Raw genomic sequence first — 26,391 nt, 5'->3', positions numbered from 1 at the left:
TTCATTCTTTTATTCAACGAATCATCATCAAGTTCTTTTGATGTGCATGACACTATTTAAGGCACTGGGAATATTGCCAAATAAGAGACAAAACTCCTGCCCTTATGACATGTACATCCTAATGGGGAAGCGAATGAATAATATTTCAGGTGGTGAGGTGTGTGATGAAGAAAAACTAAAATTCTCTGTTTTAGATAGGGTGATCAGAGAAAGCTCTTTTGAGGAGGTAACATCCGAGCAAAGACTGAATACAGTGAGGTAGTCAGTCGTGTGCAACAGGAGGGCAGTGTACCCTCCAAATCTAAGAATCGCCAAAGTTAGTTGTGCTTTATGATAACATCTATGTTATGTGTCCCCATTAGATGTGTTTTATTTATAACATTTGAAGCATAATTACTTGGAAGTCAGAAAGTATCTTCCCATACAAATGATGTTGACAATTACGGTTGCTAGATTTCCGGACTGGTCCCCAGAGACCCATTTAACTTATTCTATAATGAAACAATAGTATTGTACTGAGAGTGTTGTGGAACATAGCTGCCATTTAGGACATTGTTTCAAAGGGAAAAATTTCTTCACAGACCAAGTCAACCAAAGCCAACTCTAAGAACTCTTGAGGATCTTAGGCTACAGGGAAGGAGATCTGCTGGTCTGATCTTTCCACAGTTTAGAGCCAATCTAAGGCTCTGGAAAGCGGGGCAGGGAGCTAGGCAGGAGTTATTCAGCCCTCCTTGTATTTTGTACTGGCATAACTGCTTCCCCTATTCAAGGAAAACTCTAAGCAGAGTGTAAAAACTTCTCTTCCATATCTTTCTATTACCGCAGTCCCTGGAACACAACAGATACTGAAAAATATTTTGAAGAAAATGAACTTTGGCCAGCTGCACGTCTTTGGTGGGCAGTGATCTGAGCCTTCAGTGCCAGGATAGAAGCAGCAAACAATGGCAACTTTGGTGAGGGAAAGGGAGAGTCGAAGGAGGGAAGGGGCGAGCTCTCCCAGGCTGTGGAGTGGCCAGAAAGGAGGCTGGGAACCATCAGTTTCTACCTCTAACAGAGCTAGAACAAGAGTGGCTGAGGTTTATAAACAAGAGTTCATTGGGTTTTGGGTCTAGTCTAACTTGACATCTGGAGAATAAGAAAATGGACATCTTCATTATTCCAACCTACACATATATATGGATATATATATGGATATGTATATATATGGATATGTGTAGGTATGTATGTGTGTGTATATCAATCTATCTGTATAAAACCTGTATTTTTCTTAATCCCATTCAAAGTAATTGCTTGAATGTTTTAATCATTCCAATCTCATTTCTGATGGATTGTTTTTTTCAGTTCAATATCTAGTCCACTAGACTAATGCTAGACATTTATTTAAAATTTCTACCACACAAAATACAACAATCAATCTAAAAGTTGCAGTGCATCAGGAGTTGAGCTATAATGGATTTTACATTCTTAGCATCTGAAAGAAAACATAAAAACTGGAGCTTGATAACATTATATATTAATTATTTGCTATAAATCATAAAAAATAGATTACCAAATATGCTCTGGGTAAAGTTGTAGCTCTCCCTCATGTTAATACTGAAAAAGCGATAATAACATCCAACTCTGTTCCAAATTCCATATACAACTCTATGGACTGTTTTTCTTCTCAAAAGCAGAGCAGCTAGCACAAGGGAGGATGTGAAAATCTCCCTGTTATCGTTTGAAGTTCAGAGGATGCTTCAGGTAGCAACTATTAACCACACATTTGTGAATACGGCCATAGAAACTGGGAGTATGTAAAAGTCTCCTTCCCAGAAAAGTTTGGAACACTGCAAATGGGAGCTTGGGAGATTATGACTTTGTGCCTTTAGACTCCTGGCTGCTCAGATGCCCGGTGTAATATGGTCACTTCTCAGAAGCTGACCACACTTCTCAGAGGCTGAAGCTTGCTTTGCGTTGTTCTCTTTTCCTTGTTGTGTGTGGCTCTGCTTTGGCTCTGCTCCACGGCTTTTTAGGAGTCTGTTCACTCTTCACACACTTCCGGGTGTCACCCAGCTTCACTGTGCCAGTGACTTCCTTTGAGCCCCCTCTGGAGAAAACCAAGCAAGGGCAGGTGGCAACACTGGCCATGTAGCGGTTTCTTCAGGCAGAGTGCATGTTAGAGAGCCCTCCCTACCTCGCTGCATCACAGAGCTGGGAGGACTTATTTGAAGCATAAGGGTTTGGGTCTGACACACACCTGTGTTCAAATCCCATTTCCACTGCTTACTAAATCTGTGAGTTTAGTTAAGGCAATTAACTTCTCCGGGCCTCTGTTTCCTCATCTTTAAACTGGGCACAATGGTATCCAACTCAAAGGAACTTGTACGAGTTGGATGAGATAAGGTATAGAAAAGCAGGTGCTGGGACTGTGAGTTCTGTTGGAGATCTCTGAGGTACTCTCACTTTACAGGCGAGGAAACTAGCATTCAAAGAGGTGGACATGAACCCAAGTGTTTTAACTCACTGTTAGTGTACAAAGAAACTTTTCAGGATCCCTGTCCCATGCACCTGGTCAAGGACAAAAGTAAAAACTCTCTGTGACTCTAATATCTGATGATTTGTAATAACCCATACTTTCTCTGTTCCTGAGCCTAATCTAAGGTTCCCTTTCCTTTTATTGAGAGAAAGAGCCTTGTCCTGGTTTTATCAGTGACTGTGTTTTCTACACCCTATATCCCGACATCTCCTTCTAGCTGAAGTTCAGGGAAGCAGCTCCAGGTTCTTCCTCCCCATGGCCCTAGGGCTCAGGGTGGCTACTGAATAAGATAGGTTGGACAGCTGACCAAAGAATGGTTTGTGCTGGGGCCAACCGATGACCCATGAGGAGGCATGGACGAAGGTCTTTGGTCACCTTTGACTAGATAGGTGATCACACTGGCTCTTTTCAGAATCTGGGTTGTAGAATACTGCAAGAATTGGTCTGTGGGAAGCAAGAAGAGAATGGGGACAGGCACAAAGAGCAAAGCAGAGGTGCCACAAGAGGGACAGTCACAGACCATGAGTGACAAATGTAGGGAGGAGCATCCCTAGAGCCACCACTGATCTGATGGCCTTCTGTTTCCATCTTCAGTCCTCCCATTCTTCAGTACACGTGTTACATCCAACAAACATGATCATGGGACATCAAGAAACCTTATTTTTCTCTCTTGCCTTTAAAATTCATACTGTGAGGCTAGAAGCTCTCTCTCAGTAAGATACATGGCAATCCTATGACTTTTCTGGTTCCTTTGTGATAACAAAATATCTTCCAATCAGAAATTAATATGTCTAGTCTTTATAATAATTGAAATTTTAAGCTTCATTTAAAGTTATGGCTGTTCCCTTCCTAGCTTAAACCTACTACCATTTCCTCTGACTTGAACTTCTATGCCTTCTTCCTCAGGGCTGAAGGGGAGCCTGGAAAGGGACAGGAAAGCACTCACTTGACTGATACTATCTCAAGCTGATGTCCCATTTTCTGGGTCTAGTTAGCATTTAAGATTGATTCTCCTCTCTTGGGGGTGGTTTTTGTAGGTTCTCTGGAGGACCGCCTCCCCCATTGCTAGTTATATTTTACCTGCATGCCCTTGATACAGGGGAAATACTGCCCTTGGAGGTTGGCTAATGACTCTTCCTTTGGCCTCTGGGTCTCAGTTTCCTCCTCCCTCCCACATAGACAGGCTCCTGTTTCTCTTTGGGGGCACCATGGCCCCTCTCATCAGCCCTCAGGCAAGATTTAACAGGACTGCATACCAGCTCTCTTTCACAACCGGTCCACAGGAAACACTCCTTCTCGCTTTGCCACAACAAACTCTGGAAGTGCAGGCTGCTACAGGCTGAAAGTCTCTGACCCCCCACCCGCGCCCGCCCCAGATTCTTAGGTTGAAACCTAATCCCCAATGTACTGGAATTTGGGTGGTCGTTAGGTCAGGAGGGTGGAACCCTTATGCATGGAATTAGTGCCCTTATGATAGAGACCCCAGAGAGTTGCCTCGCCCTTTCACTACGTGAGGTTACAGCAAATAGAAGGCATCGATGAACCAGGAAGCAGGCTCTCACTGGGCACCGAATCTGTCAGTGACTTGATCTTGACTTCCCAGCCTCCAGAACTGTGGGAAACAAACTTCTGTCATTTGTAAGACACCCAGTCTATGGTACTTTGTTATAGAGGCCTGAATGGACTAAGACACAGGCCCAGCCCAGGGCAGCAGCTGCCAACCTCTTCTTTGCTCTGATGTTAGAACAGTTACCTAGTCAGCCACTTATCCCATAGATTTTTTTCAGGGATGAGTCATAAACTAGATCTCAATGTCCCCCCACCTCCGCCCCAAACTGCAGGGAACACATGTTGAAGAATCTGAAGAATTTCCTCTAAAGACCTTCCGACTTGATTTGAGATGAAGGAGGAATTACCCTTCGCCTGCCCCTTTGGGGGACTGTGTACAACTTACAGCACACCAAGAGCTCTTTCCAAAATCTGTCTCCTTATTTCCAACAGTCTTTTCATGGCTTCCTCAACCTCTTTTATAGACTGGAATTCAGTGGTTGAAGGTGTGAAACCAGTTTCCTGCCTCATCATATTGGCAGTCTGCCTGGCGATATCTCACTTTACTTTGAAATGTGGTATCCATTATATAGACAACCAGGTTTAAACCGAGACTAAAAAAGTTTCATTTTAATATCATGTTTCACTTACAATAAAGCCCCTTTCGACTAAAGTACTTGTTCCTTGCAATTAAAGCAGTCTAGCTAACACAAACTCCATGATCATGGGTGTGGGAGGAGAATTCTAGAAAAGTCATGGAAGAAGGAGAGAGGTGAGAGGAAAAGAAGAGATGGTGGTAGTAAGACTTCAGATAAATTTAATTTAGGAGTTCTACTCATATTCATTGTGCCCAGTTAGTGGCCCCCAAGGTGCTTTAATCATCCCCAGGCAGAATTGCTGCTGTATGGTTAGGAGAAGTGCCTAAAACTAATGGCAAATAAGATAAGCCCATAACAGCCATTATCCCATGACACTTAAAACAGGCTATACGCCAAGGCTCAACCAGCAGCATATAAATGTTATTACCCCCACCACAAAGTTGGATACAATAGCATGAAATTTTCAGCTCAAAGAAATCATCCAAATTTCTAATCAGGATAACGGGTTAAGTTTATATGAGAAGATCACTCTTCCTACTTAAAAACCATAAAATAAAGGAATGCTGGAAAAATTATTTTAAAAATTTTAAGCATACTAGAACAGTAACAATTTTTAAAGTGTGGTATTGTTGCACAAATACATAGATCCATGGAACAGAATAGAAAAGACAGAAAGAGATCCAAATAACACATGGGAAATGAAAGTATGATAAAGTTAGCATTTTGGATCATAGGGTAAAAATGGCTTATTTAATAGGTGATGTTGGGACAATTGGAAAGCCATCTGGCAAAAAATAAGGTTGGTTTCCTATCTCACACAAAAAAGTCAGAGATTAAATATAAAAATGAAGCCATAAAAATTCTAGAAGAAAAATATTAGAGAATGTATTTGTAATATCAGAAATCATAAAATCAAAGTGATAGGCACGATAAAACTATAAAATTTCCTCATACAAACACTGCATAAACAAAAGACTAATGGCAAATGGGAAAAATATTTGCATCTTATATCACAGTTAAAGAGCTAATTTCCTTGAAATGTAAAGAGCTCCACAGCACGATAGAAAAATGGGCAAAGATGTGAACAGAAAGGAAATTCATATGGTTCTTGAGCTTATAAAAAGATATTCACTGTTGCTTATAGTAAGAGAAATGGAAATTAAAGCTACAATGAGATACCATTTTCTACCTATAAGACTGGCAAAGAACAAAGAGGTGGATCACAACCCCTGTTGTTGAAGAAGTGGGAAAACAGACATCCTCACCACCACCAGCCGGAGTACATTTGGTACAACCTCTACGCAGGGCCATGCCTATCAGTGTAAAAATGAATAGGCTGTTTGGGCCAGCCATTTCCCTTTAGAGATGCACATAACTGAAATTACATACATACGAGGGTATTCATCGTAGTAAAATGAGATTGTGTAAGGATAGTCACTGCAGTATTATTTGTAATAGTAAAAGATGGGAAACAACCTAAATGCTTATGAGTAGGGGACTTTAAAAAATTATGGTACAACAAAACAAAGTAGCCATTGGGAGGATGAGGAAGTATTAATATGTACTCATCTATAAGGATGTCCATATTGTTACCTGAAAGAGCAAGTGAAAAATTGCATCTGTGGCATGCTGCTTGTGACATATATGTACATACTGAAACATGCATGGACTCTTTCTGAAAGGTTACATAAGGAACTGGTAATAGTGTTTTTATCTAGAGGAAGGATCTCAGAGGCTGGGGGATTGACAGGGGTAGGAGGGTGTCACTCTTACTTTCTTCTTTTGGGGAGGAGAAGCTTTTGAAAAATTGTAACTGATTTGGGGCCAAATTTACACTACCACTGTGGTACAGAGGCGCTGAGCTGAGAAACTTACATAAAAATTGGTCTAGAAGCAGACTGACTGTACAGAGCCTCAGAGGGGATAGTGGGAACGACCCTGAATGAACGCTTCTTCCACAAAACAGGGTACCATTACCAGCTGGGCTCAGAACTGCCATCCAACCACAGTGTTCTTTCAGGCCAGATTTCTCCTGAGTGTCTGGTGTTCTTTTAAGCCACTATGCCTCAGTGACAGACAGCTGGCCGGCCTCATGGTTCCCAGCTCTGATCCTGGTAAGATTCATTATGCCCGAGGCCGCCCTGCTCTATACCCTCTTCACTTCCTGTCTTATGTTTGTTCTCCAGTTTTTTTCCCCCCCGACTGCAACTTAGCATTTACTTGGCCATTTTCTATAACGATTCTGGTTGTCCAGCCTGGGTGGGTTGCCTCAGCTTGCCTCAGGTGAATTCCTTCTCTAATATAACCCCTTTCCAGGACTCCCCAACCTTGGTGGAATTGGCCCAGACCCAGGTGTGAGAGCAGGCAGACACCCACTCACTGAATGAAGCTTCTTTCTCAAAGTCGGTTGCAGTGTTTCTATACACACAGAGGCACACACTCCCATCCCTTTACTTCCCCTTCTCAGTTCCATAGGTGGTCCTGGGATAGTTTCTTTACTTCCTCCCTTCACCTAATCCTTAGGCGCATAGTGCTTGTGCTGACAGCTGAGAGTAACGGATGATTCGGGGGTACCCGTTTCTTTCTTCCACCAAATGTCTGCCCCTGAAAGATTTTTTTATTGAATCTGAACCAGCTTTCTTGCAACTGACCTGACATTTTCTCAGCATTCTCTTTAACTCTGTTGATGTCATTCTGTAAGGAGGTAATGAGTTTAGCATGTTGTTCACTCCCTACATTCTTGTACTCCTCCCAATATTCTTTCTCACTGAGTTTCTCAAGAAACAGTTTCTCAGCATTATTTATTTGGATGTGCATATCTGTTGAAAGAAAATCGAGACTTTCTGTCATTTCTATTGTCCTTGCAACCATTATATGTTGCAATCTGTTTTTGTGAAGTTAAGGTCTGATGTGAAAATATCAACTCTTAAATACTATTTTATATCTATAATTTAGGGAAATCTAAACTATTCAAACTATTGTTTATCCCTCATGATTCAAAATCTAAGTAAAATTAGACTTCCAATTATAAAGTAGTTGTGTGGTTTGGGGCTGTGATTGAGAGCTGTAACATGCAATCAACCTATAGGCCTAGGGACCCACAAGCTTAAATTATGCCTGTGATAGCTTGATAAGTGTCCTGTTTTGTACAATATATTATGTCGCATATACTTTTTATTAGTAAATTGTCATTTTTCTGGTCATTATGTGTCTGGGCAAAGTGATTTCAACTTAACATCCTTCCACAGTACTTGGCGACCATTTTTGTAGGTAAGTTGTTTGATTCCATCATTTAAATTTCAATTGTTTGAGCTTCCCTTGTGTGAAATGATAGCATATGATAGTCATAATAACCTGCCTTCCCCTAACCCCACACAGTGAGACTTCAGAGTGAAAGATAAGTTCCCCAGTTACGTGTGTACAAATATGGAGCCCACTCAATCATATAAACTTTCAGCTTGCCCTGGTGTACTTCCTACACATGATATTCTACTCAGTCTTTAGGCTGAGTATCATGCTGCTGAATATTCTGGAAAAGGCAGCATTACAAGAAGCCAGGTCCGATGAACTGAATGGCTATTTGGCGCACTACCACGCACCATCTTGTTTGAGAGCCCCTGAGGGCAAGACCACGTCTTATTCATCTCTGTCCACCCAGCACTTGGCACAGAGTCTGGCATTTAGTTGGTGCTCAATCGATGTTTATGACTGAAGCATCCCATTCAGGCCAGAGAGGTGTTCTTCAGTCCAAAGGTCCAGGAGTTCTCCAGACATCTTTTTCCAAGACATGATAATATATTTTTAATATATATATTTTAATATATACTTAATATATTAAGAATATAATATATTTTAAACTCCCTTAACAAATGGTACTTGTTATTATCATTAAACAATTAAGAACACTGCACCCCAGTGATCAGCTGTCCTCCGATGTGGGCAGACTGTTGCTATCTCAGCCCTGCACCATGTTCAGTCTTTGTGGGGAGGGTTGATTGATGTCACTGAAGCTTTTGAAAGAGAGGGGGGTGTAATGACTGTTGCTCTACTTTCTCAGAACCCCTCTCTCTCTTCCCTTCTAGTAACACATGTCTCCTGCCCCTTGTCATATAAGTAGACCGATTACAGTCGCCCCTTCTCCTGGCTTTAGGGATTGGTCCAGGGCTGAGCAGGTGCCCCAAGCTGGGCAAATGCTCAGAGTCCTCCCCTAGAAATATTTTCACTGGTGGAAAACATGTCTCTTTTGTCTCCACTCTGAGGTTATAAGGATGTAAGTTCAGAGGTGTCTCTGGTCAGAATTCCAGCCTCACGGGGAGAACATTCTCAGAAAAAGGAGCCAACTTTCAGGGGGAAGGCAGAGAGAGAAGACGTGTAAGAGGAGCAGCGGGTGGAGGGAGAGGAGGTGGGAAAAAGAGGGAGGGTGATGCAGGGGGAGAGAGGGGGGCAAGACACGGAAATTAACAAAAAGACGCTGAGATCTGACAGCATGTGAGGCTCTGGGTCCAGGTCAGTAGCACCCTGCCTTTTCTGTCTGGTTACAAGAAAAAATTAACATCTTCTTTATGCTTGGACTAGTTTGGATTGGATTTTTATCCTTGCAACTGAAAAAGTCCTAACTAAACATTGGAAGAAGGGAGTTTTGTCAGCACTTCTCAAACTTTACTGTGCGCAGGACTCCCCTAGGATCCCGTCCAAATGCAGATTCTGATTCAGCAGGTCCGGATGGGGGTCTGAGGTTCTGTACTATCACAAGCTGCCAGGTGAAGCTCCAGCTGCTGCTCCACGGACCAAACTGAGTTGAAAGTGACTGACTACCTGGTACAACATGTCACTGCCTCAGGGATCCTTTGTAGACACATCTGTTCTCTCTTTCCTTCTCTTCCTCAGCATCTGTGGGCTTCTTTCTTCCTTGGACCGCTGCACATGCCCAGCCCTCCTGTTCTTAGTCACCCAGCATGTCCCCAGTCTTGTATGACACACATACCCCAGCACTCAGCCCAAACCACAGACAGGCACACCTTAACTAACCGGGCCCATTCCCTTTGAAGGCAGTTTAGGGAGCACATCTAAGTATCTGCTTTGGTCTCACACCCATCTCAAGGGTGTGACTTCTTAAAGCATTCCTTCCGAACATAAGCAGAACTCTCCTAGACAGGAGCCCGACCAGGAAATACGTCTACCACCTCATGACATCACTGTTGTTCACACAGGGACTTGGCAGGAGGAGGCTTATGGGAAAGTTTTAGAGACCCCCCCCCCCAAAAATGAAATTTGCTGATTGACCTTTGGCGTTGGTAACTATTTCTTTCAAAATAACAAATATCTACAAAGGGAATGCCTGCTCTGCGCCAAGCGCTTGGGTAAGGAGGCTCTCTAAAATGCTTGGGGAAACTCAAGAAAATCTAGTCCATTTTTTCACCTCTCAGATTCTAATACTGCTTCCTGAGAGCACTCAAGTCTCTCCTTTGTTTTCCAGCTTCCTAGCTGAGATGGTATTTATAGAGGTTCTGGCAAAAGTTTTAGAAATCTGAACAGCAAGTTTATGATGAAGGGATAGGATTTTTTTTTTTTTTTGCGGTACGCGGGCCTCTCACTGCCGTGGCCTCTCCCATTGTGGTGCACAGGCTCCGGACACGCAGGCTCAGTGGCCATGGCTCACAGGCCCAGCCGTGGCATGTGGGATCTTCCCGGACTGGGGCACGAACCCGTGTCCCCTGAATTGGTAGGTGGACTCTCAACCACTGCGCCACCAGGGAAGCCCTGTCTTTGTTTTTAATCACTGCCCTTACTCCTCCTCCTCGCTTGGCTTCAGTATCTCCGCCCACTTTATTTCCCTGTCTCGTCCACTTACTTATATGTGTTTGTGGTTGTGGTGATGATGTCATTTGAAATGTGTTCACAGCCTTTTGAACATATTAGGAGACAAAAGCATTAATACATTCAAGAAATAACTCGATACAGCTTTATGATAATTTTCTAAGTTTCTAAATCACCTTTCAAGTTTTGTTCCTGGTCTCTTTCAAACTTCCATTTTTCCTTCATTGCTTCTTCAACTTCCTCTCTTGTTACAACTGCTAATCCCTTTGACTTCTCCTCACTCAGTTCCTTTAGTAGGTTCCTTATGTGCCAAATCTGTTCATCCTTTAAGCGTTTATTCTGTCATGAATATCAACAGTTGTTAATTACATCTGCTGAAGTACTTCCATTGATTTCCCTCAAATAGAGTTACACATTGAGGTTTGCAAAATGACAGATATTTAATGAAATAAGTTATTCAATAACATGTCTAAAGAACATATGGAATATGGAAGACTCAAAATTAAACCCATCAATACAGTAATCACTGAAGAGAAAGTTACATATTAAAACCTGCGTTATTAATCTGCCAGTCTATCACCCTATCATAGGATTGGTGAACATTAAAATTAGATTTCAGAGGTCAGTTTCTTCAACTCGCACAAACACCTTGCTTTTCTAGGAAACATCGTTCATTTAGTCAATATTTATGGGGCATCTACCATATGCCAGGTAGTCTTCTAGACACTAGGAATATATCAGTGAACAAAACAGACAAAAGTACTGCTCTTGTGGAATTTACATTATTCTTTGTTTTTCTCACAAATGACCCTAATTCTCTTGTTCTGGGGTGATGGTTACTATTTCAATACTCCACACCTGAAGTATGGACTGTGTTCCTTTTGTGAATATCCCACCTATGTTTCCAAGTTTCTTACTTAATCAACTTAGAGTTTATTCTTGCCCTTCCTAGCTTATTATGTATATGTAGAGATATTTTACTGTGTGTGATTCCTTGTAATTTTCTTAGCCTCCCTTTAAGTTTTAATTCTCACTTTCCTGGTGCCTCTCCTTCAATTTCTTAAACCTAATAAAATGCACAAACTTAAAATATTCTAATACTTCTTTTAAAAATTATTTTTCCTATAATTTAACATTCTCTTTACTATAGCTTTTTCAACATTATATTTTATTTCTGATATTCACATCTTTTATCCTCTTAACCTACATGGATACTCTACTGTAAGAGTATTTTCTTTCCCAAAATTTATTCTCTGGGCCAGTGCTTTGCAGACTTCAATGTGTATACCCAACACTTGGGGACCTTTTTAAAATGCAGATTCTGGTTCAGTAAGTTTGGTATGAAGCCTGCAATTCTGCACTTCTGATAAGCTCCAGGTGATGCCAAGCCTGCTGGCCCGCAACCCACAGTTTGGGTAGCAAACTTCTTTCAGGTAATCCAAATATCTGTGATTTATTGATAGTGCTACGGCCTACTAAAACTCAATTCTTTAACACTTAATCCAACAAACTTTAAAGTTGAGGGCTGAAAAATTTGATTTCTAGTTTAATAAACTCCCTGGACAGGATTATGTAACCTTAGTGCTCTTTAAGTTATTCCACAGGCTGCGTGACATTATTGCCATTTCAGTGCATTAGAATTTTAATTTAAAACTTTGATAACCTGAAAGAAAGCAACAGACAATTAACTTTATGATGATGCTCAGTATTGAGAAATACAGGCCAAAAAAAAAAAAAAAAAGACTGGGACTGGACAGGCTTTGAGTGATTTAAAAAAAATGGAAATAAAGATTAAAAAGATATGGGCTTCCCAGGTGGCGTGGTGGTTGAGAGTCCGCCTGCCGATGCAGGGGACATGGGCTTGTGCCCCGGTCCGGGAGGATCCCACGTGCCGCGGGGCGAGGCCCGCGTACCGCAAAAAAAAAAAAAAAAAAAAAAAAAAAAGGTTAAAAAATATGATATTCAAAATTTGGTCGTTTAACTTCTCTGATCTTTTGTTTGTAATATTCTAAAGTATCATAATTCTGTCTCTGAAGAATTTTTAATACCGAAGCGTTCATAATATATCTGAAAACTGAATCTCTTTCCTTCTGTGTAAAATCTTATTGGGCATGATGTAAGCAGGAATGGTGGAATAAGACTTCTGAAAATCCTCTCCTTCATAAAAGCAATGAGAAAAAGTTGGCAAAAATTGTCAAAATCAACTTTTCAGAACTCTTGAAATTAAAGGCTTTGCAGTAACTTCCAGGGAGTGTTTATTCAAGAAAAATGGTTGAATCTTGGTAAGGACAAGTGAGCTTTGTGGCATTTTAACGTGCTCTAAAAACCAAAAGCCCAAGGTTACGGTAAAAACCAGCAACTTAGCAGCCTGGGGTTGAGGGTCATGGAGAGAAGTGAGGGGAACAGAACTCTTCCAAAGCTCAATTCCCAAATAACAGTCATTATTTGACCTACCTGGTAATTCCCTGGAAAAATCCCACTGGGAAACCTTGTCTTTATTTGACCTGAGTCAGAGCTTACCCAATGTGTGACCAGCCTTTTCCCAGATTGATGTTGGTCAAAAACAATCAGAGGCAGATGTTTGTCAAAAACAATCAACAATTGTTGAACATTACAGCTCCCTGAGGCGGTAATAAAAGTTGAGGTAAACAACAAGCTGACCAAAAAACTTTAAAAGAAAGCTGCAGATGAGATGTCCATAGAGAGCTTTGAAAGCTCTGACATATTCCTGGGAATCTAAAAGGCCACATGCATGTATAGGGCATATATATAAATTTAATAACATCTATATTAAACTTCCCAAATCCTGTATGAATTTCAAATAGAAAGGAAATGTGTCTGACAATGTTATAAAATTCGCTATGTCTGAAAAATTATTTTGAGCTACATACCAAAATAAAATTTATTTAAATATATCCACCAATATGCTAAAAAACATTTATCTTACGAAGTGAAGTACATTTATTATTTGAGGTAAGAATAATTATCACATTATAAAATAGAAGAAAGGAAATTTAGTAATTAAGCTACAAAGAAAGGATTAATTTTGTTTTGTTATAAGGCCATCTCATGGTCTTTTTTTTTTAACTTTTTAAGACTCACAAGAACAAGAATAGAAGTTGCCAAAATAGGACACACAGTTCCCATCTACTATTCACCCAGCTTTCCCCAATGATAACATCTTATCTAATGATAGTACAGTATCAAAACCAGGAAATTGACATTGGTACAATGTTATTAACTGAACTAGAGACTTTATTTGGATTTCACCAGTTTTTACATTTTTTTTAGTGTATAGTTGTGATATTGTAATCTATAAAAATATATTTATTTGGTCATTCAGATGACTAAAACATATTTCTTAGCTATATTTGGTTTTCACCCATAGTTCCTGGTCCACAGTGCCCAAAACCCTTGGAATTTCTGCCATCACAATTGGGTTTATGATAATGAAAGTGACTTTTGAATCCCACAGGTGGGGAGAGAGGGAAGGGGCCTGGTTGCCAGGAGAACCAACCAAATTATTAGAGGGTTGGAACTTTCATTCCCTCCCCCTGATTTCCGGGGAAGGGAGAGGGACTTGAGGTTGAATCAGCCGCTATTGGCCAATGATTTAGTCAATCATGATTATGTAATGAAGCCTCCATTAAAACCGGAACAAGGAGCGTCTTTTGGTCCTTTTTGAGAGAGCTTCCATGTGACACTGTGTTAGGCCCCAAGCTTCATAAGGACAGAAGCTCCTTTGTTCAGGACTTTGCTCTATGTATCTCTTCATCTGGCTGTTGATTTTGATTCATATCCTTTAATATCCTTTTTATGATAAATCAGTAATCTAGTGAGTAAATGGGTTTTCCTGAGTTCTGGGAGCCATTCTAGCAAATTAATTGAACCTGAGGAAGGGGTTGTGCGAGCCTCTGATTTATAGCCAGTCGGTCAGAAGCACAAATAACAACCTGGGCTTGCAGCTGGCGTCTGAAGTGGAGGGTGGTCTTGTGGGACTGAGCCCTTTACCTGTGGAATCTGATTCTGTCTCCTGGTAGGTAGTGTCAGAGTTGAGCTGAACTCTCAGACACCCCGTTTGTGTCTGAGATTCTCTTGCTGGTGAGAGGAAGCCTCCACACATACAAGTTGAAACTGGGTCGGGAACCCTTTCAATAGGATTATGAATTCTGTCACATATACATATGAGAAGTATCACCATGAAGATGGCATTTGAAGCCATGATGTTAAATAAGATGATCCAGAGAGAGTTTAGAGTGAAAGAGAAGGATGGAGATGAGAACCTTGATAAATACCCTAATTAAAGGGTGGTTCTAGGAAAAAAACAATGAAAACCAAGAAGAAATGATCAGAGAAGTAGAAGGAAATTTAAGAGTGATATCCTGGAACCCAAAGGAAAAAGAGTTTCAAGATGACAGGAGTGACTGCTGAAGGAGTAAGGAGTAAAGAAAGGACTACAAAGAGTCCATTGAACCTGGCTAACTGGTCATTAACAACTTTTGCTAGAGCGGCTGTAGGGGAATAGCAGGAGTGAAAGTATGTGTCGGGAAGTAAGGATGTGGACACACTGAACTATGAAATATCTAATGATGTAGTGGAGCAATGAATGCAAACAGAGAAAGAAAGATAATAAACATCTAAACAGAACTAAACACATAGGAAGAGATGATGGGTAGGAAGGGAGAGAGGCATTTCCGATTTCCACATAACTGAAGAGAAAAATATATCTTGCTAATGAGTCATGTTTAACTTAGCAATTTAAATATCTGTGACCTCAAATTTTTTTCCTCCCACTGGTGTTTGTGTGAATCAACTCAACATGTATTTATTGAACATCTACTCATGCTGGGCCTTTCTGGAGAAACAAAGGTAAGATTTGATTGCTGCTGCCTAAAGGGCTTTCAAGTGAATAATGGAGAAATATTTTTACATGACATCCTAGCTCAGATGGGGGGAATGAACAGGGGCTAGCCAAGAGAAGAGCATTTCAGGAAGAGGAAACAGCCTTTTTGTTGTAAAGGTACCATAGTAAGAAAAAGATTGGGTTTTCTAATATTTAAAAGAAGCAGGGGTAAGCAAAGGGTGGGGTGGCTGGAGACAAGATTGGAGAGGTGAGCAGAGGTCAGCTTTTGCAGGGCCTTGAAGACTTTAGGAAGGACTATGGATTTTACTTTCTGTGCAGTAGGAAGCCACTGCAGGGTTTTAAGCACTGAAAAGTTTACCGTATTCCAAGGATAATTCTGGTTGCACTGTGGAAAATGTACTGGTTAGAGGAAGGATGGGTAAGAGAAGATGGTGGCTTAAACTGTGGCAATAGCAGCATAAATGGAAAGAAATAGATACATACGGTTGAGCTAGAGTCTGCATTACCATGCTCCTCACTGCTGGGTCCACTAATGACTCCAAGACCTATCGCATTTTGAGCTAATCCTCATGGAAACAAGAACTTTGTTTCTGGCTCCAATTGATGGGTTATGGGAAAGTGATTCCTCAGTCCTGATCTGTTGTCCTTTCCACAACCAAATGGAAATCCCAAAGCTGGCCTGGGAGTTCCCATGCTGACCACTAGGGGATGTGCATTGGCCCCTTGATGGCAGCTCACACTCATGTGCTCTGGAATCACATCATGCGGAACCTGCCTCCAAGTGCCTAAGCCAGACTTCCCCTTTCCACTCTCATCTACAGACTTCAGTTTCTTAGATCCTATTGCAAGTATTTGATTCTTCAGAATCATGACAATGTCAGGGTCACAGTTATATCACCACCAGGGCTTGTCTTGCCCAATACATACTTGCTGAACAAATGAACAAATTCACCCTATAAGGAAGACAGGAATCCTCATTTTACAAGGGGGAAATTGAGGCTTACACCAGTTTGGCCAAAATGACATCAGCAGGAAGTTGTACAGTCAGGATGTCTCTGACCCAAATTCTGTTAAAATTTGTAGTCTTTTTAGACAAAAGCCAAATAAAACAGGTGTGGAAATTTCAGGGTACATATAAAATAAATGTTTTAATAGCGGACACCCTCAGTATTTCCTCACTCATGAGACCCCTTAAGGGCTAAGTTGTATGCGCCATCATTTACTGCTTCCTAACTTTATTTCTGTTGGTCCTGAGAGTCATATACAGCACCCCTTTGATAGTCATTTTATTCTAATTTCATAAAAATAAATCACTTAAACAATAAATTAGTCATTTTAACAACTGAGATTGTACTTTTCAGATAATATTTACATATGCACACACTCTGAAAATCTAAAGGAAAACAGATACAGAAATTTAAAATAGAGAACCAATGTTTTATAGTGTGGTTAAATAAGAATTTATAAGATAAATGTGGTTGCAGAGCTTTAAAATTTTCAACATAAGATTCAGTGTCCGCATGATCTAAATAACACAATTCAAGCTGACTTCCTTTGACATTATAATTAATATAATAAGAACAGCAGTATCCTCTTGTCTCCCATGTACAAAAATGTATTTAAATATAGTGTAAATTTATCAACTCGAAGAGCTAAAGAAGATAATTTCCTAGAGTTCATTTCATCATAACTCACAATTTTTTAAAGCATTTGTGTAAATGTTTAATGACTAGATATTGGCTTTAAATTTTATACTTACTCTTTCTTGATACTTTTGGTTCTTTTCTCTCATTTTCTTTATTTGAGCCATGTATCGTTCTACTGCATTTTCCTTTATTTGACAGCTGATAACAAAGACAAGATGTATTTTACAATTGTTTGCCTTAGGAAAAACTAATGAGATAAAATTTAAAAATTAATCTAAATTAATTTGAATTGAAATAAAGTATTAAACCTATTATAAAGACCCATTTAGGGATAAGAATCTTAAGTGATTTTGTGTTTCTGAGTATATTTTACTCACTAAAATATGTATTAGAGAGATAACTTCAAGTTTTTAAAACTTGTCGTTGTGGATGTGGTTTCATATACATTCCTGCATCACTGACAACCTGAATTTTCTGAACTGTATCAAACTCAAAGACACCACCAGACGTTTTCAAAATAATATCTGCCAGCAGCTGCCAGCCGCAACCTTATGGTCTCAAGGTCTCCCCTTATAACTGTGTGATGATTTTGGACCCCAACCAATCCTTGCTTAACAAGCACCCTTACTTCTTGCCAGCTCCAATCCTAATTCTTGACAAACAACGTGTAACTGTGGTTTTTTGCCTATATAAGCCCCCCCATTTCATAGTCAGTGGAACACAATTCAAGTGCTTCTTGAATCTGTGTCTCCTGGGCTATAGTCCTCAGTTTGGCTTGTATAAAACTCTTTTCTATTTTTATTACAGGTTGTTTGTTGAGTATTTGCCTCAACATAGTAATGTGTCAACTTCCTTCTTCCATGCAATTTCATTGAAAATTCTGAGAAAGAAAACAAAGTTGGATTCCAAAAAAGAATCTACAATTTTATCTTTTTAAACCCACAACTATATCCATACCTATTTCTATCTCTATATACATACTCATTATAGAAAAGTGGGTTTGGGGGAATAAGTATAAAGGAAAAAATAAAAACCACCATTACCTAGAGATGATCACTTTATAGATTTAGCATTATGTAATAAGATATTTTGAGAGAAGGAGAGAAAGACCACATTCACATAACTTTTAATACAGTATATTGTTATAATTGTTCTATTGTATTATTACTTATTATTGTTAATCTCTTACTGTGCCTAATTAATAAATTAAACTTTATCATAGGTATACATGTATAGGAAAAAACATAGTATATAAAGGGTTCGGTACTATCTGTGATTTCAGGCATCCACTGGGAGTCTAGGAGCGTAATCCCTGAGGATACAGGGTGGGGGAGAGACTAAGAGATGATCACTTTATAGGTTCAACACTGGCAGTCTCAGCTTTTCACAAACAACCATATAGGTTCATGACTTTATTTTCTTGAGATAGATTTTGTTTTAAGTTAACTGTTTGGAATTGACTACCTACTGTGTGCCCTCGGCTCTTTGTCAGGAGCTGAGATTGTATAAGAGAAATATAAGATGCTGCCAGGGGACCCTTGGATAATCCTTCCTCAGATGGTGGAGGGAGGTGTCCTGGCTATTTGTCATGTGACAAAAGTCCTGTTACCTCGGAACACATGGAATGAGTAAAGCGTCACCGGAAGAGCACAGTGAGGCCTAGGCTGTTCAGTCCATGAGATTATTTATTTAGTTTTAACAAAGGAAAGAGAACAAAAGCATGGGAATGTTCAACTTGCGTCTCTCACTAGATCATGAGAACTTTTAAACGTGTGCCTCTTTGTAAACCTCTGTTAAAGAGGAGAAAGACTGCCCTCTGGTTGACCCAGAAGAGAGAGAAGGAGCTGTAAGTGGATGTCATCACTGTGAGCCGTGGAAGCAGATTAGAGACCAGAGTGTAATCACAGAGCTGGACTTTTTGTCCACCTCTGCTAAGACAAGATGAGCGAAGTTTTCAGTTATGCTGAGAAATGAGTGCAGGTACAATCTGGTCATCACTTAATTGTTATCTAGAAAATAAAGGGAACTTCGTTAAAAGTCCCTTCCCATGGATGTTTCTCTCTCAGTGTTCTGACCCTTTTACTCACTATCTTCTAAAAAGAATATATGAATAGATTTGGAGTCTTGCAGGGAGATGGATTTTCCCTGAATGTTGTTAAAAACAATTCTCTTAAACAAAGGCCTAGTCACCAGCAGTGTGGACTCCTGACTTTCAACCTTGTTGCCCTCCAATAAATGGCTTCCCATTTCCAAAGCCCAAGTGTTCCACAGGGGTCTGCTTATCTGACCCTTGCCTAAACCCCTAGAGTCTGCTCTGCCCTCTCTCCCTCAATCTGCCATTTCTCACTTCCTAGACTGTGATAAGCTCTTCCTCACCCCAGCCTTTTTTCCATAAGCCTTCTGTCCATCACTCTCTGTCTCCTTAACACCTGTTCCTCTTTCAGAGGTTAGCTCAGCATCGCTTCCTCAAACAAGCTTTTCCTGATCTATTTCAAGTGCTTCAGTTACAACTAAGCCCGTGAGCCACAACTACTGAGCCCGCGAGCCACAACTACTGAAGTGCTTTTGAGCACTTCATTTTCCATTGGAGTCATATGAGTCTTAGCAGCAATGATTGCCACTTATGTATGGGAACTTTGGGATTTCATAAACAGCTTACTGATAGTCGAGAAGTGCTTCACTGATAGGCAATTTGACCTCTTTTGGCGGTCCATCTTGAATATCCTTTTTATTTGTTTTTGATGTGTTTTCCATTGTGTTGCTTAGCTAGAAAGAAGAATACCTGTTTTAAAAAGAGACATAGGAAGAATAAATAAATTCTCTGTCCCTCTACTTGTACTTACGAGATAAAGCACTGCTGGGACTTAATTTAAAACTGGCTCTTCCATCCAGATTGCTTCCACGTCCCGAGAGCTAACATCCACCACAATGCTGGGACCTCATGAATCAACTGGATTCTTGAGTCTGGTGAGTTCCATGCTTAGCCCAGGTGCAGCATTCCCCCACCCAAAACTGTCTGAGACTCACTCTCTTACATTATCCATCAACAACTGTTGCCCCTGTCAAGCTTCTTTAAGAGCAAGGGCTAAACTTTTTCAATCATTTAATGTCTCCACAGTGTTTGGTAGAGTGCACCACATGTAACAGCAGCTCGATATATGTCTTTTAGTTTTTAAAAAGTAAGACAAAACAAAAGCACAACTTTCTATGAGCACCAAGAGACTAGGCTCCAAAAGAATTAGAACTGGGATCCAAAAGAATTAGGTTTGGCCAGGATTGTTATAAAGAACAAATAAAAGGACACATTAAAGTGTTTTTTAAATGGTTAAGAGGTTTACAAATGCAAAATAATAAGAAGAATGATAATAATAATGTGTTATCATTAACAGTAACTGTTCATCAGCTATTAATTGCTTTTGTAACTAATAATAAAAACTATCAAAACTAATATTTTTTAAATGAGAAAATCAGGCCCAAGTTTCTTAGATTTTTATGGGAAGCAGAAATACCTTGTGGATTTGGTATGGATACTAATGCACATCTTTTAAGATCATAGTCTTCCTTGACAGATTTTTATCTTTTGATTTTTATTAATCTCAAGAAAATAAGTGCCTAACCTTCAGTCAGTGTGTTAGTAGTTGGGTGTGGTAGAAAGAACATAACCTTTGTAATTATTTGTTAAAATGGCTGGAAACTCCATGAGAGTGGGGATGATGTAATTCTTGTGCATTACTGTATTTCCCCACCTAGCACAGTAGATGCAGTCCTTGTCAAATGAATGAATGGACAGGTGGATGAATCAGGCAGACATATTTCAATCCTAGATCCACCATCTTTTACCTGTGTGACCTTGAGTAGGTTACTGAATCTTTTTGAGCTTCAGTTCCATCATTTCCTAAAGTGAGAACAAAAATCTTATTCTAGGGCTTCCCTGGTGGCGCAGTGGTTGAGAGTCCGCCTGCCAATGCAGAGGACACGGGTTCATGCCCCGGTCCGGGAAGATCCCACATGCCGCGGAGCGGCTGGGCCTGTGAGCCATGGCCGCTGAGCCTGCGCGTCCAGAGCCTGTGCTCTGCAACGGGAGAGGCCACAACAGTGAGAGGCCCGCGTACCACAAAAAACCAAAAACAAAAAATCTTATTCTAAACGCTGTAGTAAGGATTAAATAAGTTAATATTTAAAGCACCTAGCATAGTGTCTGACATATAGAAAGAGCTTAATAAGCATTCTGCCCCTTTAGTTATGGCTCCAGATTATGCTTCTTTAAATTTCGGGTAACTAAAGCAGAGGATGTCTGCCTGCTGCCAAGTATGATGAGAGGTGTAAAGACTAATCCAAGTGGTTTGCTGCTGTCAGCCTTCATCGCTCATTTGGATCACTGAATAGGCAATCTACACAGGTCATTCAGATCCAAAGTGGAGAAACTCTGAAATGAAAACATACTTTTCCCCCGCAGACATGCTGCTTACATAACCAGACCTCCAGCAAGGCTCAGTCTTTGTGGCTGAGACTTTTCTTTTCTAGCCAAGCATGTTCATCTCTGCATCCTAATAGATTCTAGTATTCATGCATGCAAATATACTACAATACTTTTTAACTGAAAATCACAAAGGTGACACATCAAAAAGATTTAATATATTAAGACACGGTAATATATTAAGGGATATCTTCTCAGATATGAAAGTATTGAGAATAATTCTATAAGCTACACACCAAAATGTTTCATTATACCATCACAGGTCACAGAAACTTATCAGCTAGGAAAAAAATTTGCTTTCTTTTGTTTCAGATGTAGAATTGAATTTTTATATTATTTTCTATTTTAGAATTTGAATGTTTAAATTGACTGTTGCACAAAAACATAGCATGTTGTCAAATATTTCATTTTATAATAACAGTATTTAACAAAAACTTTTACTATAAAATATTTTATTTAAAAGGTAAAACAACATTAATTTCTAATTTCTTTTCTGAGTCATATAGAAGAGATCAAGAGTTATGGTTCCCACCTATGGTACCCATCTGGTGCTGGAGGAAAAATGACCTCATCTTGCCAAATTACTTCAGTTACCTGGCTCTAATGTTTTCAACTCTCTGACCAATGTACAATTAGTTACCTAACTAACTGCAGCTCACGGCAAAGGATTTTAATAAAATATGAGTGAAAATGTAGATCCATTAAGCACAAATGATTTGTGCATAAACTATATTAAGATTCATTGTTTCACACACTTTACAGAAAATTAGTGAGCCAATTGGATTGCCTGCTTAATAGCTGCCTTTTTGCAATGAGCTAACGACATTGCCTCAAAATGTACTTTTGCATTAATGTACTACAAACAACGGGGATTTTAATAAACATTTACAAGGATTTACAGTTCCTGACCACCTAGAGGATTTCTATCTCAGCATATCTTTTTTTTTTTTTTTGATGTGGACCATTTTTTTAAAGTCTTTATTGAATTTGTTACAATATTGCTTCTGTTTTATGTTTTGGTTTTCTGGCCCTGAGGCATGTGGGATCTTAGCTCCCCAACCAGGGATTGAATCCTCACCCTCTGCACTGGAAGGTGAAGTCTTAACCACTGGATTTCCAGGGAAGTCCCAGACTTCTATCTCAGTAACAGGTGAGAATTCTAGAAAAATTGTCACAAAGTAACGTAATTATCTTCCAGGAAGATTTCACTTAAAATAATTCCTGACAGACACCTAATCGGCTTTGTCAGTAATTTCAAACATCTATTTAGTGCCTGTTCTCTGTGTGGCAATTTTCCTGGCCCTTGGTTATAAAATGTAGAAGAGGTGAGAACTCTACTCAGACTGATAGGAAGAAAGTAGCATACTCCAGCAGAACCTAAAAAAAAAAAAAAGAGCAACTTTAAAAGGCTTGAGAAAACCATACAAGTAATGAATGCTAGAGAGATCTTCACCCAGGGCATGACCTCTTGTGCGTGTCTGTTTTTCCTCTCCCAACTCTGTTTGGGCATCAATAACACACACTATATATAGTGAGGGCAGGTGAGGAGGGTGGGTTTGAAGGACTCAGGTATCCAGCCTTTTCAGAGACTATTTCATAATCATTTTCTGTCAGGAAATGTTTCAAAAAATATTCCCCAAATGCTTCTCAGTGAAAAGTAAGAAGTCTATTTAGTAAAAAGGGACATATAGTAGCCAACTTCTTCAAATGAGCTGTTATCCCATAATGCTTTACTTAACTGCAAAAGTACCCAAAAAACAAGGAGTGCGTCCCTTCCTGCACAGTCTCAGGATCCTGGCTCAATACCTAGAAAGCTCCTAATGACTTTTCTCATGACTTTGTGGAGCCATGAATATCCAGAAGCCTCCTAACGACTCCTTTCAAATCTTGTGGAGGCTGGGAGGGGTGGCAATTCTGCCTTAATACCTTCCCAGACGTTTGAAATGGATCCTGTTTTTTAGCTAATGTTTTATATAAATGTAGATTAAAATGGAAGATGTTTACTTAATAGCATTAGTAATGACAAAAGTTCTGAAAAAGATTCCATCAGGGGTTGACAGCACAATTTAGTTAAAAGGTCTCTATATGGGTGCCGGAAGTCTTAAAGTTCATTCATGGCTTTACCATTAACAAGCTATAACATTATGTAAATCTAACAACAACAACAATAATAATGAAGTACTTCCAAGAGCCTTTGTTAAAGAGCAAACTTAAAAGGCACACGTCTAACTATCAAGGCACTCATCTTCAGCAAAACATAACTCCTTAAATACTGAATAGTAACTACTTCAGCAACTCATATCTTTGGGAATTCAAACACAGATGTTGGCACATAGGTCAGCATCTCCCATGGGCACAAACTAGATGTTCAATAAATGTCTGATGTAAATGACTGACTGGCAAATAAATAATGCATGCTCACTTTCTTTCCTAGTGGCCCTATTTATTTGCTCATAACGTTGTATATACCCTGAATTTGGAAAGTAAAATAACTTTTAAACTCAAATTCTCAATTTGGCTAGAACACATTTTCAATACAATTGAAAACATTTTAGAAATGCTCTCCAGCACGTGTTAAAAAAAAAACAAAAACAAAAAACAAAAAACCTGAATGCATTTAAAGCCTCTTAGTAGTGATATCACCTAACAGTTAGTTTTACAAAATTTCAGACCCATCTCTTTTTGTATAGATTATGTATATATAGCCCCAAACAGCTTTAAAATGTAAGATAGAGCCAGTTTTGAGATATGATAAATAACTATACATTCAAATCAAGGTATTTAAAAATATCTAGATGGATGACATTTTCAACTTTCACTTGCACGACTGACAATGTGCATTACGTTAGCATGTATTTTCTTTACCAATACAAATCCTTTGGTTAGTGGCACATTTTTGAACTACAGATCTCAAATTATATTGGATTCTTAGCTTAAAAATTGGTGTCTTTTGATCCGGAATTGCTAATAACAAATAGTTGGAAACGCTGTATATTATACTAACTTTTCTAGCAACCGGAACTACATTTTTTTCAACTCCTACTGTCCTTCAATTTTAGAAGTGTCAAAAAACAAAAGAAACATAACTCTGAAGAGAATATTGTAAGGATAATGGAAATACATGCAGTACCTTTACACTCTGATGGTGGAGGAGAACAAAAAGCCTTCTCTCCTTCAAAGAGCAGCGGTGAATAAAGACGAACAACTGGGGCTGGGTCTTGGGGCTGGTGGAAAGGAAATCCATGAGCAATTATTACACACACTGATAAACACCCAGTCTTATTATTTTCCTTCTCTGCCTTCACAGAAACCTTTTCTTCCCTCTCAGATGGGACATCTCCTCCCACCTCCCAACGGTTTCCTCAAGTCTCTCCGCCCAGCAGAGCATTATGGGGTAAGAAGGGGAATGAGGAAACAAATAGGCCGCTATACAAATCTAACAAGTTAATAAAAGAAAGAAACCAAGTGTTCTGTTTAGAAGGATGCTGCCAGCAGCCAGGGCAAAAAGCCGAAACCAGCCTATGGATTGGGTGGGTGAGGGTGAAACGCCATCAAGCCCACACGGAGCACTTATAAGGTACCTGCAGTGGGAGGGGTTCTGTGCTGGTACGGAGAAGGGTTCCAGGGTTTGCGGGGTACTCATTCTAAAGGCATTCACCAGACTGGGAATTCAGTGAGAAGAGACTAAGAAGATGAGTCTAGACCTAGCTTCTCCACCAGGGAGTTTTATAACCTCGGACAGGTCTCTAACCCGCTCTGACCCTCAGTTTCTCTTCCATCTTTCCTACTTCCTGTCGGAGTTATTAATGAGGCTCTAATGCTTTGGAAAATTGTCAAGTGATAAAGCCCCATACAAATGGAAGGCATTAGTTTACTGAGCACCTACTGTGTGCTAGAGACTGTGAGGGCAAACCTGAATCAAATTCAGATCTGAAAATCCAGAAAGGCAAATAAGCAATGTATCCAGGGGTTCTATTGCAAGGCGGAAAAAGAGATGGGTTAATATTCCGATCAGATCAAAAGTTCTTCCTCCCTCTGTGTCTCCTGGGTGAAAAGGAGGGGTCGGCCTATGAGAATCCTTCTCAGCGGCTCCTAACCGCCCAGAATTTCGCCCGGCGCTGGACCCCAGAAGGTTGGGACCCCAGGACCATTTTGCGGCAGAGTAAGCAGCAGGGCCGTTGGGGTGGGGCGGAGATGCTCATAAAGTCTTAAGTGTCAGACTGGAAGGACTCGGGGCCGAGCGAGGAGGCTAGGCAGCCTTCTGACCTCCTCCCCTCGACGGCTTCCAGGTGCGGATACAGTAACGGGTCCGGAAGTAGTACTCGCGTCAGGCCGGCGGACCAGGCCCACTCACTCCACAGCCGTCGCCGCGGCGCCCTCCGTTTCCAAGGCGACCGGCGAGCTAGGGCCTCCCCCGCCCACCACTAAACAGCCGCGAGCTGCGGGCCAGGCGCGCCACCTGGTGGCAGCAAGGGGAACAATCAGGCCGAGGTCTCGCGCTGCCTCCCTGAGGGTACCGCGCCCTCCCACCTTCTTCCCGCGGGATTGTCACCGCCGCAAGCCACCCAGCTTACTCCATAAGACGCGCTCGCCCACCTTGCCTCCCTCTAGTGGCAAACCGGGAAGTGGTGAGAAGTGTAGAGACTTGACGTCCGGGCTCTGTGTTGTGACCGTAAGCCGCTCACTTGTTTCTTCCCCTGTAAAATGAGACGTCCGGACTGGTCTGTGGTTTTCAAGCAGCGCGTAGCATCCTACGATGTTGGGATGTGTGCGCGTGACGGGGATTCAGCGCGCCCCCGCCACCCCTACCAGCCCCTTCCACCTGGGCAGCTTTTCTCCTGTCTACTTTTGTTTTGTGTAAGAGTTCTTTTAACTCCAAACAGAAGTGCAAACCCCTGGACTAAATGCTTATAAGGTAACTTACA

At 40.5% G+C, this 26,391-nt stretch overlaps 1 protein-coding gene across 1 annotated transcript in view; it reads right to left on the bottom strand.

Annotated features, from left to right (window-relative positions):
• The window catches only part of CCDC83 (coiled-coil domain containing 83), a 46,519-nt gene extending 20,334 nt beyond the window's left edge, over nt 1-26,185 (bottom strand). The window contains exons 1-6 of the mRNA XM_030835901.2: nt 26,063-26,185; nt 24,597-24,690; nt 19,649-19,771; nt 17,103-17,187; nt 10,656-10,818; nt 7,314-7,481 (exon numbers count right to left, since the gene is read on the bottom strand). Coding sequence (XP_030691761.1) covers nt 7,314-7,481; nt 10,656-10,818; nt 17,103-17,187; nt 19,649-19,743 — 511 coding nt within the window. The 5' untranslated portion in view covers nt 19,744-19,771; nt 24,597-24,690; nt 26,063-26,185. The remainder of the gene's footprint in view (nt 1-7,313; nt 7,482-10,655; nt 10,819-17,102; nt 17,188-19,648; nt 19,772-24,596; nt 24,691-26,062) is intronic.
• Between the last annotated feature and the right edge of the window lie 206 nt (nt 26,186-26,391).

The sequence above is a fragment of the Globicephala melas genome, chromosome 8, assembly GCF_963455315.2.
Source record: "Globicephala melas chromosome 8, mGloMel1.2, whole genome shotgun sequence".
In the NCBI taxonomy this organism is placed as follows: Eukaryota; Metazoa; Chordata; class Mammalia; order Artiodactyla; family Delphinidae; genus Globicephala; species Globicephala melas.
The sequence above is the reverse complement of the archived record's forward strand: the minus strand, read 5'-3'. Positions and strand labels throughout refer to the sequence as shown.